This window comes from Tricharina praecox (genome assembly GCF_024521635.1).
Source record: "Tricharina praecox strain CBS 144465 chromosome Unknown BZA05scaffold_3, whole genome shotgun sequence".
In the NCBI taxonomy this organism is placed as follows: domain Eukaryota; kingdom Fungi; phylum Ascomycota; class Pezizomycetes; order Pezizales; family Pyronemataceae; genus Tricharina; species Tricharina praecox.
Window position 1 is genome coordinate 1632477 of NW_026250405.1, and position 13673 is coordinate 1646149.

The following is a 13673-nucleotide window of genomic DNA, read 5'->3' on the forward strand; positions in this document are numbered from 1 at the left end:
AGCACCTATCTCTGTACTCTATGGCGCACGGCCGCCGAGAGCTGGCAGCTGGCAACTGGCAGTTGGCCGCTGGCAATCCACCGCCAACAAACTACCGTCTGCAGCGAGAACCCGACAACCAGACCCTCCCCCTCCCACCGTCCCCCCTCCCCCCGACCTGCAGGCGCACCCATTCTGGCGGTTATTCCGCTAAATCCATCACACTCCACTTCACTGTGCGCGAGGAAGGAAGGAAGGATGGAGGGAAGGAATGTGCGACATTGTGGGTGCACTGGGACTGGGTGGGTCCATCCCCATCTCCCTCCATCTCTACGAGTACATATCTCCCATCGTTCGCGGGTGGCGCGGTGAACCGCCGCGCTGGTACGCCGAAGCTGGTACGCGGAAGCTGGTACTTGGAAGTTGGAGGGCGACAAGCGTTCCAGCCAGCGTTCCAGCCAGCCTTCCATTCCAGGAATGTTTGCTAGTAGTATAGACATAGCTTTGTCGCGGCTCATGACTTACGACCTACGACGAGCGGGGCCTTTAACTGGTAACTGGTAGAGTAACTTGCAAGGCGGGCGGCTGGGCTGAGCTATGGTATCTATTGTCAGGTACAATACATATGGCGGGGGGGCAAGCCGCTGATCATGACTGACGCTCGCGCGCGCACTGAGATACGATGGTAATAGATTGCTTCACATCTATAGGCGACGAGACGAGCCGGGGGCGTCTGTGGACACTGGACACTGGAATTTTCTCGAGCTCACTTGAATGTGGGCGCAAACACCAGCTGTTATCCGGTCATCATGCCCACTGCCAAGGGGTGAGGCTGCGGCCTGCGGGTTGGGGGCTGGGTAGACGCAGGGATCGTGGAGTCGTAGAGTAGACACCTTCCCTTCCTTCGACCAAACCAACACGTGAAGCACTGAAGCTCCCTCCCTGGAGAATACTCTACATATCTAGAGTACTATACGATAGAGTGCTCGGTATGGTACAGGGTACATACGACATGTAGGTAGATACTCTATATGTATATTCGACGTAGGGGGTGAGGCCGAGGATGCTGGTAGTTATGCTGGTAGCTATGCTGGTAGTTATGTAGCATAGCATAGATATCCATTTACGCAGGATCGCTGGTCGACTCGGCAGAGCTCTGCGATCTAGCGGCCGGTGAACGAAAGTATCCGAGCGGGGGTCGTAGGGGGGGGGGAGGGGGGGGGGGGGGGGGGGAGGGGTGATGGGCAGAGCAGAGCTGAACTTCGTTTCGATCTTGACATCACCGCGCCGAACATATCCCCATCGCAAGGCTAATCCTGCGGCGACTCCCGGTGCAGTGTGTGTCGGTAGTGTATGTAGTGTACCAAGATCGGAGCGGAGCCAAAGATCCCGACGACGACGAGGACGGGTCTGACGCGGCCCGACGAATTCCTGCCATGGCCACCACCGGATGCAGCGATGCAGTGATGCAGCGAAAAGTTGTGCATGAGAAAGACTCCACCACTCCACCAACAATCATAATGCCCGTGCTATGATCACTCTCACTCGGGGGCGTCCCCCCTCCACTGACCGCTGACCAGGGGCCGTTCAGGTGGGCTTCGAACCGGTCGCGGCTCGTATGGAGAGTACCTACCAGAGTAGATGATAGAGTGAGCACACCGTGGCGACCTTCCTCTTCCCATTGCCCTTCACCCTTCACCCTTCCCCTTCCCGTCGCTTGCTGCTCGACATTCCCCGCCTGGCAGAGTGGGCTCGCTACTCTACTCTACTGCCGGTGTACTCTACTAGCTAGCAGCCTCGCACGAAACGAAACGGGCAGAAAGAGGGTGAGGGAGAGGTGAGAGGGCGAGAGCACTCGCAGGCGATGCAGCCGAGGGCCAAAGAAAAGCCCTTCGAGGCAAACCCGCCTTCTTTCGAGGTGATCAGATCGCGCAGTAGCAGCATAGACTACCGACTTGGGCAAGTAGCACTCTAGTTAGCAGGCCGACAAGAAGCGAATCCGGACTTCTAGATCTACGTAGCCTGTGTAACCCTCCTGGCGCGCGCGCGCCGTTCCTTTCGAGGGAGGGAGGGAGGGAAGGAAGGAACCACCAGCACCACCGCCGCCGCCGACGCCGTCGTCGCTCGCCGGGCGCAGAAAAGTTCCGTTGCTACGGACCGGGCAGGGCAGGGCAGCAAGGGCAGGGCAACACAATCATGGGCAGGGCAGGTTTTTGCTTGCTTGCTTGCTCGTTGCTCGATTTGCCTGGAAGTCCCTTTCGTTCGATTCGCGCCCGCCCGGTTTCTTTGTGAGACACGGACAAGACAGGCCATGCAGCAGCAGCAGCAAGCCCACCACCACCACTACCACCACCACCACCGGACTGGAGGGGGGGGGGGGTGAGAAGAGAGGAGAGGTGTGTGGTGTGGGTGGGTAAGGGTGTGGGTGCAGGGCTCTTTGTGCTCCAATGACGCGAGGCCCGTCTGCTAGCTCTATTCGGAGCGGATCGGCGAAGAAGGAACGGTCGTTTTCGCACTTGCTCGTCCCCCGGTACGGGCAGGGTTTTGGAAGTGGGGGGGAGAGGGAGGGGGCTTGTTCGGGCGGAGGTGTGTGTGGTCGTGCTCTGTGAGTGGTGGGCGTGGAGTGTTTGGTGACTGTGGTGTGTGGGAGGTGCTTCGAGAAGGTTAGTGGCTGTTCTTGCAAGCTGCCTACCGGTCGGTCGAAACCCCCCCCAGTTAGTTTTAGTGTGCACGTTTTTTTTGCTTTTCCATTCGTGTTCGGGGGGTGGCAGGTGGTGAGATCTCGCAAAAGATCACTGCATTGGCCCCCCCCCTTCCACCGTCGATTGTGTTTGATGATGATGATGCTGCTACTGCTGATGCTGATGCTGGTGATGAGCGGTGAATGAAGGGTAGTTGGCCATGGAAGCTGGGAAGGAACGAAAGGAAGGCTGACGATCAGTATTGCGAGACAGGTCACGGAGGAACAGAGAAATGGGCAGGCCCCGACGGAGGTGCCGATACTCTACGTATGGTATAACCGACTCGGAATGCCACCGGTAGCTATCATGCGGTACTGGCACCTTGTTACTAGTAGAGCCTCCACGAGTGTGGTGAGCATACGGTACTCTACCACAAAAGTACTTCTTCTGCACCGCGGCCGGGGAGAGTGAGCGTTTTCGGTGAAGGCCGTGCCAGAGATGCCGCTCGCTGCATTGCAGATGTACAGATATATCCATATCCTGTCGCCATACCGCCGGCCGGGGGAGGGGGGTATGTAGCTGCACGGAGCGACGGAGCAACCGGCGATAGAGTGGTGCTGGCCCATAACGGGTGGGCTCCATCATCTCCAGAGTACAAACTAACAAACTACCCCAGAGAAGGTGCGGTACGTATTCTGGAAGAGGGGAAGTGTGTTCTCAGGAGCAATCCCAGCCACGCACCCGGACTTCCGTGGCAGACGGGGGAGGGGGGGTGTGAAGGAAGGGGGGGTGTGAAGGAAGGGGGGGGTGTGAAGGAGGGGGGGGTGTGAAGGAAGGGGGGGCAGGCAAGCAAGCCCCACAGGCCGAGCACAGACGAGACAAGACGGGCAGGGCAGGGCAGGCAAGCAGAAAGGCAGTCAGTCTAGCGTAGCGTGGGTGTCTACCCTGGAGTGGTTACATACTCACCCGGGTTTGTACTAGGCAGTGTGTACCGGTTCGGGGGTAGGCAAGTTCGAGCAAGAGAAGACGAACTGCCTACTTCCTCTTACCTAGTGCACCTAGCTTCCTCGTCAGGCGCTTACCGCTACCCCATGGCAGGCAGAGGAATCATCTGTGGACCGTGGACGCTGGACGCTGGACGCTGGACGGTCGACGGTCGACGGTCGACGGTGGACTGGCCAGCCCTCGTGTCTGATTGGCCAGTGGCGTGCGTGGGGTCTCGAGAGTGCCACGGACAAGTCTCACCCTCGAGTCGAGAAGTCTCTCCATCCTGCTTGCGGCTTACGGGGACCGCGACAAATGAAAATGAAAAATGAAAAGAAAAAAGTAAAGGAACGAAGGAAGGAAGGGGAATGTGGTGACGGTCATGGCCGCCGCGTCGTTCTCTAGTCACTCCCTTCGTATCTCTCTCGAATCTTGAGCTCTCGGGCGCGCCACAGATACCAAAGTGGGCACTGACTTGTTGCTCCATTACCGTCTCACGGCCTAGAGTGCTCACTCAGCGATATCGTGATCAAACTGAGCGAGTTGCCCTGGGGCAGATAGGCATCGTGGACTAGGAGAATACCGGAGGAAGTCCTCCATATCTAAAGGTGGCTTTCGCAGCCTCTCCAGGGTTTTCACTACGCCGCCAATCCTCAGAACCACTGCCTACCAGTAGATATCAGGTATAGGTATCCGTCACATCGCAACGCTCGCGTCCATCCATCCCTCCTCCTTCACCCTCCTCCTCGTCCTCAACCACCACCATCACTGCCGCCATCATCATCACCATCACCGCCTTCACCACCACCACCACCACCACCACCACCACCACTTCCTCCACCACCATCGCCACCACCATCACCACCACCAGCACCTGCCCTCCCACACCCCCTCTCTCGTTCTTCTGCCTGCAGAAACACCGGCAACTGCCTTTGCATTAGTGCGTGCAGTCCCTAGACCCAATCCACTACCCTGTCCTGGTCTTCCCCCCAGTCCGCTCACCTTCGCACCCTAGACACCCTCCACCAGAAACCCACCACCACCGCAGCATCATACATATCGCGGGTAACCCCCCCGAACTGTACTACAGGAATTCTCCTGTTCAACAAACCTGCAACACACCACCATCACCACCACCACCTCCACCACCACTACAAACCGCACGAAAGAAGCACAGCCGGTGTTTGTTACCGCTCACACTCCACCCACCACCCACACTACTCTCCACTCGCAAAGCGGAGGCAATCAAGAATTAAGCACGCCAGAAAGCAACAGGGCTGGCTGTATATTATTGAAGGAAGAAGGGAGGACAAGAGTGGAAGGGAAGGATTCCATCGGTTTCGGACTGCGGAAAGCAAAAAGTACCTACATACTTTCTGGCACACCTCTCTCACCACATCTCATAATCCACCGTCATTCCCCTCCCCCTCGTCCGTTCGCTCGCTCGTTCGCCACTTGCACAACAACACCAACTCGGTCTCCTGTTCCTGTCGAACGACCCTCATTCCCTTACGAACCGTCCCGCTTCCGCTCTTTCGCCGAAAACCGTCCGACTCACCACCCCATCACCCCCCACACGAACCGACAAGTCGGCCTGCTCGCATTCTGTACCGACTGTCGACTGCCACTGCCAGTCCCATTCCTGCACCACCCGGTATTTGCTCTTTGATGCTAGCTTCCGCTACAAAATCAACTCCAGCGCCTACCACCTTGTGAAAGAGAGAAACAACAACAAAAATTAAGAATTAAACAAAAAAGAGGAAAGAACGAAATAAAAGGAAGTCGAATTCGTGATTCGAAAACGGGAACCCGCACCTTCTGGGATATCAACCGAAACGAATTCGGAATCATCTAGTCACCGCACATAATAGTTGTTACCTGCACCGGTCATATCCACTTTGCCGTCTTTCCCACCCTTCCGTTCGAAAAGCCATGTGAGTACCCGTGCGAAACGCCATGCACTCTTGCAGGTGTCGCAGGCAGTGATGTTCTGGCGCTTGTTTTCTGCTCTTTGGCACTGACGTTGTTCTAGTTCTCGTCGGAGAATATTAAATTACTTCTAGAGAATTTCCGCATTTCTTGCAAAAGTCGGCCGATCCCCACAGTTTGCCGATCCCTACCAATCACGTTGACCAAGTGCTGGCCAACGCCAGACCGATCTGCATCCTCCTACTCCCTCACCACCAACGACTTAGCTTCACACACACCCACACCCCCCAACCACACCAATCCTGGATCATTTCTGCTTTTTTCTAAGGCCGTGAGAAGGGGATATCTCGTTTATAACGAACCCCACCCCCCCTACCTACACACCCCATCCCGGTGGTTAATACCCATCAACAACAAAAAAACTCAATAGCATCCAACCATGACAGGACGTTCCAGATCACGAAGGCCTCCTTCGCTCGACTTGTCGATGTCGTCCCGCGGTTCGTCGCGGTCGGGATCACCTGAACCAGAGAGTGACGACGAGACCTCACAGCAGGAGTCTTGCTGCGAAACCATCGACGACCGACCACGGGAAGGCGAACGGATATTCCCATCCGGTCCCTACTGCTTCAAGCAACCCACCCTCGCCGACGTACTATCCGACAAAGCACCTCCACCATACTCACTGACGGCATTCATGGCATACCTATCGCAGAACCACTGCCTCGAGACCCTCGAGTTCACCATGGACGCCAGCCGGTACCGCAAGCACTACAGCTCGATCGCCTGCCCCAAAGACCGCCAGTCCGCGCCGAGTCAGAAGGATTGCGCCACCGTCCGAAAGCTGTGGCAGAGGCTCCTGGACGCCTACGTCGTTCCCAATGCGCCCCGCGAGGTCAACCTTCCTTGCAACATTCGCGACCAGATCCTCTCCGTCCCGAACCACCGAACACCACCACCACCAGAAGCACTCGAACCAGCAGTCAAGATCGTTCATGAACTGATGCAGGAGAGCGTGCTTGTTCCATTCCTCAGCGACTGTCAGCAGCACCACAACACCTTCGTCTCCGAGTCGAGTTGCCCTACTTCTTGGGGAGGTAACGCGTCGGACGAGAGCCTTTACATGCGCGGCTCCCTGGACGACAGGATGCTCCGATGCCGTCGCGACAACTCGCCGCCGAGCCCCGTCGACTGCATGTCCAACTCGTACCCGACCATCGCTCCTCCTCGCATCCCACGTACTACCTCGCCGTTCTCGGCCGCATTGGGCTGGCATCACCATAGCCGCCAGTCATCGAGTCATCAGCCGACAAGCAGCTGGGCTAGTAACGCCAGCGGGGACAGCATGACGATGATTGAGGATTCCGGCTCCAGCACTACCAGCTGGGGTAGCCCCATGACACCGCCAACCACGCCGCCTGCTAGCGAGATGACCCGAGGCCATTCACCCAGGAGCTCCGTCGACAAGGCCGAGAAGGGCTGGAAGCGGGTGACTGGAGGGTTGGGCAGGGGACTCGGATGGGGAAGGAAGAAGCCCGAGCACGGAAGCTACTGGTAAATCATCATCACTATCAACGCCATTACGATCACGATACGAAACATCTTCGAGATTCGGAGTATATATATTTCGACATCAATCCGAATCTCTGTACTACTATTACCGAACCCAACATTGTTATTTCCTTGTGACCTCTCTGGGGGAGTTATCAGGACTTTTTTTGCATTTTCATTGGGGATACTGTCCTCTCTTTCCTTCTCTTTTTTCCTATGTTTCTTCCTGGGGAAGGCTCGTTTGCAGCTTTTGTCTTTTTTTCGGTTTTGTTCGATTCGATTCAATGTCTATGTTTATTCTCTGGGGGAGTTGGGCACTTTTCAGGGCTCTCTCCCTTATTACCATCTTGTCTCTTTTCTTTTTATTTTCCACTTTGTATGCATCTGTTTGGCGTACTTTATCTTTTTTTTGTTTTTTGTATGTGGTCTGCGTGATCGCTTGCTTGCTTGCTTCCTTTCCTTCCAGGCGTACTGGGATCGGAGTTTTGGATATCCTACTTTTTGTTTGTTTTGTGTTTTTTGTCTGGTGTTCAAAGTCGCGAGTCTATGTTTCTAGGGTGTGGGCGGACTGCGACGGTATATTTTTTTGACAGCAAAACGGGCTTACTATTTGGGGGATGGAATAGGGAATAGGGAAATGGATATGGATGTGTACTACTTTACTTTTCTTCTACTTCTTCTACTCTTTCTACATTGAAGATATAGACTTCTAGGGAATCTGGACGGATATGGATTGGATTTGATTGGGTGGGGATCGGATTGGACTGGATATGGATTGGATGGGGGACTAGCTGGGGGATGATGGGCATGGGGCATGGGAGGATGGGTTGGGAAAGGATGGGGAATCGGCGTGTGCATTAGGAATTTATTGGCTTCAAGCTATATAACACTTCACTTCACTTCACTTCACTTCGCTTCACTTCGCTTCACTTCACTTCGTTGCTCTCTGTCTCTTTTGTGTTTGATCATTACTCTCCGTGCTGTTTTGAGTTTACGGGACTGTGATAGCTGCCATTTCTTGTGGCCTCCGACTCGATGAGGGTGCGATGAGAAATGGAATGCCTACGGAACCTTCTGCTGGTGCTGGTGCTGGTGCTGCTAGAACATTTTTTTGCCTGTGCTGCTTGTGCTGCTGTTGGAGGATGCTGTTGGAGGACAGTAATGGGGGGATCCGTCCGATAGTGACTGACAGTGACAGTGACTGTGGTGGCCAGCGGGAAGTCCGTCAACTCGGATCGGGCAGTATCAATGTATCATACCGTACGTAAGTACACGGCGCCACAAAACCCGTCCGCCGTCCGACACTGCACTCCGCCGCCACGCTCGCTGTTCGTAGTTCGCAGTTCGAGTCGAGCACGGCCGCGTTGGAATTTGGAAGTAGTACTTACATCATAGGTACCGTATCAGGCTTCAAGCACGGCCAGAAGATCCGGTACGTACACATGTGGCTTGACCTCCGAGCTCTAGTTAACCTCCGGCTTCAACCTCCGAGCCTTGACCCCCGACCCCCGAGCCACGACCCCCGAGCACACGAGGAACCGGGGCGAGCGAGAGGCAGAGACACCGGAGCGAGCGGGCGGGCGTGGGGCAGAGACATTAGGTAGGTAGAGACATAGGCAGAGACATAGGCGGAGAGAGGGTAGAGAGGGCACGGACAGTTCTGCACGGGAACGGGATGTGGACGGCCTTCCACGGGAACGGAATGTGGACTGTACTATAGACTGTAGACCGTGGAGCCTGGAGTCTCGAGGCTTGATTGATTGATTGATCGGTTGATTGCCATTTCCTACAGCTAGCATGGACATTGGAACCCCAGGTTATGTCCGGTAGAGGTACCTAAAGCATTTGACAAAGCAACTCCACCAAACCCCCCGCAAAACAGAAATGACAGTCCAAATGTACTAGGTACTTAGGTAGGTAGTATGTAGCCCTCTTCTTCTCCAAAAGGTGTGTACTTACTTACCTCTACTCGGTACGTACTATGGGGTAGGTACCCTCAATATATCTAACCAGTAAGTAAGTAAGCACGGCAAGATGATCCAGTAGGAACCTAAGCAGCTTGCTGCTTGACTTACTTCGCCCTTCGCCCCGACCTCCAACCTCCAACCTCCAACCTCCAACCTCCAACCTCCAACCTCCAACCTCCAACCTCCAACCTCCAACCTCCGAGCCCTCTCGGAACCGTCGTCACCGGAGCGAGCGAGCGTGCGACAGGCAGAGACACAGGCAGAGACACAGGGCAGAGAGAGAGGGCACGGACATACTCTACAGTCCTGCACGGAAACGGGATGTGGAGGAGGCTTGAGTCAAGCTTTTTCCTTTCCTTCCTTCCTTCTTCCTCTTTATTTTATTTATGGTGCCGTTGTTTTAACCTTGCTCGGCTGGCCACCCACTGGCCACTGGCGGAGGATGTTTGAACTTTGTGGTATCTATGGAACAACTGCTGGATGGTAACTGCTGGATGGTACTCTATGTATCATAACTACTGGGTGCTTCTGGGTGCTGCTGTATGCTTCTGGTTGCTGGTGGCGGGTTGCAAGTGATGGCCCATCATCCATGGCCCATCATCCATGGGGGTTAACTATGTATCTACCTGGTAGGGACGGGTGTTTCAGCGTTTCAGCGTTCAGCTCCTGGAACTGCCATGATCGAGAATCTCGATGCTGGGCTTGGACGGCAGGCAGGCCTTACGTGCATATCTATGGGAGATACTCTGCGTTCCGCCCGAGGGGAAGCGATCGTACCCTCCCTCCCCCAGCTGCAGTAAAAAGCAGTAAAACGCAGTATGTACAAAATAAGTAAAAAGCAATGTTTTCAGCTGGTTGGTTGGTTGGTTGGTTGGTTCACTGGTTGGCAGGACAGGCGGGTTGATTGGTCAGGTTTCATCCGCCTTTTTGTTGGAGAGCTGGAGAAGCGGGGAAAGGTATAGGTACCTAATGTATACCTAATGTCTGCAGCGGATTCCGAGGGAGTTCTAGTTAGAGTACTTACGGCTCCGTGGAGAAGTTGGCTGTGGCTCTACTAGAGTAGGTATAGGGATTGGAGGAGGGGAGGCTACGGCTGCGGCTGTCATCGTGGGAGTGGGAGTGGGAGTGGGAGTGGGAGTGGGGATTGTCTGTGGTCTGCAGCCTGCCTGATGCCTACCATAGGTGGTGATGACTGCTACTAGTATTCTCGAGTGGGTGGGTGGGTGAGTGAGTGAGCGAGTGTTTCCTTCGCGTTTCCATCCCATCCCATCCCATCCATCCCGGGTTTCCAAATTCCACCTACTCGTGGTGGTGGTGGTGGTGGTGGTGGTTCGAACCCACCCATTCGAACCAAGTTTCGGACGCGGCACGGTAGGTTACGGATACAGGTTTGAGTTTGGGTAGGTCAGACCGAAGGTGAGAAAGTTTGGGTCGACTGCTCTTGGCTCTTTGCTTTTGCTTTGTTTTTTTGCTTTTGCGTTGCTTTTGGTTATTGCGTTGCTTGTTGGCTGATGGTTTTTTGGCTGATGATCGGCCTACCTGCCTACATACCGGTCGGAGCGTGAGTGTGAGTGGTTGAATGGCGGCGGTCCGGTTGGGTTTTGGATTTCTTACATACCTACGGGAGGTGTTACTGCGGGGAAGGTAGAGAAGAGCTGGTGTGGTGGTGGTGAGGAAAGGAAAAGGAGTCATGGTTGCACTCTCGCAGTCGTCTTGGGTAGGGACGAAAGGCGAGTACGGTACTACGGTACTCTACTACAGTCTCTCACATGTCCCTGTCCCACCCCTTCTTACTCCTCCTCCTCCTACTCCGCCACCTCCGAGTCCGCGTGGTGACAAGAGAATAACAATCTACCTGAGTTGCAACATTGGGGGCCGCCGCATAAACCCACCACAGTCTTCACCGGCCAGCCGGCGGATCGCTACTATACTGTGCTCTAGATACCTAGGGAGATATATCTCACCTCACCTCAGCCAACCAGCCTGTTGGGGGACGTGCATACGAGATCGTCCATGCACCGTATGCGGGTAAGCTCTGAGAGCGAGCGTTGCACGACCACGGACGGCGCTTGTTCCCCGTACGCTAGAGCCTAGAGTACCGTACTCATCGAGGGGGATGAGCGATGGGTCAATACCTTAGACTACCGATGTCACGCCGCGGAGATCGGTGATGACCCACGGTCCACGGAGGCTGCAACGACGACGACGACGACGACCACCACCACCATCACCACCAAGATGACACAAGGCGCGGATGACTGTACGACGGATGTTGGTTCCCTCAGGCGCCAAATTCTCTATTCCTTTCAACATCCAGATGGCAGATCGTAAGGCTGGCACCTGCCTGCGCCTTCCATGGCCCCGTGCGCTGCGGAAGAGCCGCGCATGTATTCAGGCCTTCCAGGTCTACTCTACATATCGGCAGTCAGCGGGTGAGGCGAGAGACGGGGTTCTCGACGACAGACAGACAGACCAGGTTGAAGCTGCAGCCTGGAACATTTATTTCTTTCTTTCAGATCGAGGCGTGTCGAAAATCACCGAACGATGTGGATTTCCTGGCACCGGGCATCGGCATCCCCGGCTCGAGATCAGATGAGAGATGGGAGATGGGGTGTTTGTGTATGTCTGCTCGTATCGCGACTCGCGAGGCGGGCATCGCGAGGCTGGCAGCACAGCACAGACTGCCGACTCTCGCGAGAGAGAGGGAGGCTCCACTTACCTAAGGCACTGGGCCCCCTGCCTCTAGGCACCTCCGCGGGCGTTATGTAAATTGTTGAGAGAGTGTGAGAGATCACTAGTCATAGCTAACTGACGCTTCAGATCTCACCAGTGAGTCCTCCAAGTCCTCCATCCTCGCAACTCATGCCACTGCCCATGCCACTGCCCTTCCCCCAATCTTCCAGAGTCGTTTCCACTGCACTACTACCGGTACCTAGTGTATCTACATGTCTCATCGACTCGACGGTCGGCGAGGTGGCTTCCTTCCTCCAGGCCCTGTCCCTGTCCGTGGCGGCCGGATGTACATACACACGATCGGGGTACCGATGTGGAGGGATGCTGGGGCCCTGTCTCTACTAGTCTGTACATGGCCGGATGTGAGAATGAGATCGGCGTGCCGAAGTGGAGGGATGGTGGGCGGTCGGTCGGTCAGTCGGGCGGTCGGTTGGCCCCCAATGATGGATATGTAGTATGATATGATATGTGTGATCGTTGGGCCCCACGCCGCAAGGCTAGGTTGCGATGTGACTGTGATGCCTACTAGTATGTAGAGTAGGCGGATCAGAGTTTGTTGGAGGGAGCAGGAACAGGCGGGCCTAAAGCGATGCTCGATGAGATCGCTCTGGGGTGGGGGCGGGCCTAGCAGGAGGGGAAGGATGAGGCGGAGGCGGAGGCGGAGGAGGATGATGAGGAGGAGGAGGTAAGAGGCACCGTGCCCTGCATGGCCGCCGGTGATGGCTGATTGGTGGGTGCGGTATGCACTATACACAGGACTACCGGTATGTACGTGCTAGGTGTGAACACTGAACACTGAACAGTGAAGGTTCAAAGAAGGAAAGAAGGTTCTCGCACGAGAGTGTTATTCAACCTGCCGCGAGGAGTACACACCTGCCAGGTATGTACCCATGGTGCTCTAGAATATACGGAGATCAACCTACGTCTAGTGTCCACATCTCTTCGCCTCCCAGCATCATCACCATCCCCATCCGCATGTCTCTGACCACCAACAACCCAAACAGCCCCACGGCCGGCGGTGAAAGAAAAACGGACATACCTACCTACATCTAGCACCGTCTCATCCAACTCGAATCTGACCATACCATGATACCAGTATGTACGGCAGCTGAAGGACGAGCTCAATGCGGTGTAACGTATTCACCGAAACGCTCAAGATTTAAAAACAGTGTTCCAACTTTTGGCGGTCGTTCTGCAGCGCCGCCCCGCAGCTCTCTAGATACTAGGTGGTACCCACTTCGGCCCCGATACTCGCATCCGCCGTGCCATCATGACATGCATGCATCCACCGCGTCCCGGGAACGCTAAAGACCGATCCATCATCTCGAGATTGCGGCCGAGGAGTTGCAGGGAAAAAAAGCCACAGTCGGGCTCGGACTCGGACTCGGACTCTGGCGAGGTGCTGCCGACGCTGATGACTCTTGTGGCTCTGGAGGCGCCGATGGTGCGATATTCTGTGCCGCGGGATGGATATGCAGGCCCGAAGCAAAGTCAGCTCACATACCTACATACCTACGCGCCACAGGAAGAAGATGACAACTCTTCAGCTGGCATTGGATGGATGAAACACACACTGCAGGCTGCGATTATGTTTTTCGCACTGGTTGCAGTCTGCAATCCGCAAATATGTACCTGGTCGAGTTTCTCGTTTACCTAGATGATTGAGCCGCCGTGTACGTACCGGCGACTGATAGCACACGAGCAAGCACACGAGCAGTTGTTACATACATCTATGATTTCTCAATGTGTCAAGATCATCTTGCTTTCCTTACATATTTACGATAGCAATTTCATTTAGATGTGTTGATGTGTTGATGTGTTGATGTGTTGATGTGTTGATGGGATTCGG

The 13673-nt window shown here is 55.1% G+C and overlaps 2 protein-coding genes across 2 annotated transcripts; both read left to right on the forward strand.

Annotated features, from left to right (window-relative positions):
• Nucleotides 1-5754: 5754 nt before the first annotated feature.
• BZA05DRAFT_168866 (RGS domain-containing protein) lies at nt 5755-7270 on the forward strand. Its single transcript, XM_051479180.1, has one exon. The coding sequence runs from the start codon at nt 6013-6015 to the stop codon at nt 7129-7131; it is 1119 nt and encodes a 372-aa protein (XP_051343190.1). The 5' UTR covers nt 5755-6012; the 3' UTR covers nt 7132-7270.
• Nucleotides 7271-8177: 907 nt separating this feature from the next.
• Nucleotides 8178-9114, forward strand: BZA05DRAFT_433834 (uncharacterized protein; the record flags this gene model as incomplete). Its single annotated transcript, XM_051486285.1, has 5 exons — nt 8178-8241; nt 8323-8388; nt 8520-8560; nt 8592-8724; nt 8917-9114. The coding sequence occupies 5 exons, from the start codon at nt 8178-8180 to the stop codon at nt 8952-8954; spliced, it is 342 nt and encodes a 113-aa protein (XP_051343191.1). The 3' UTR covers nt 8955-9114.
• Between the last annotated feature and the right edge of the window lie 4559 nt (nt 9115-13673).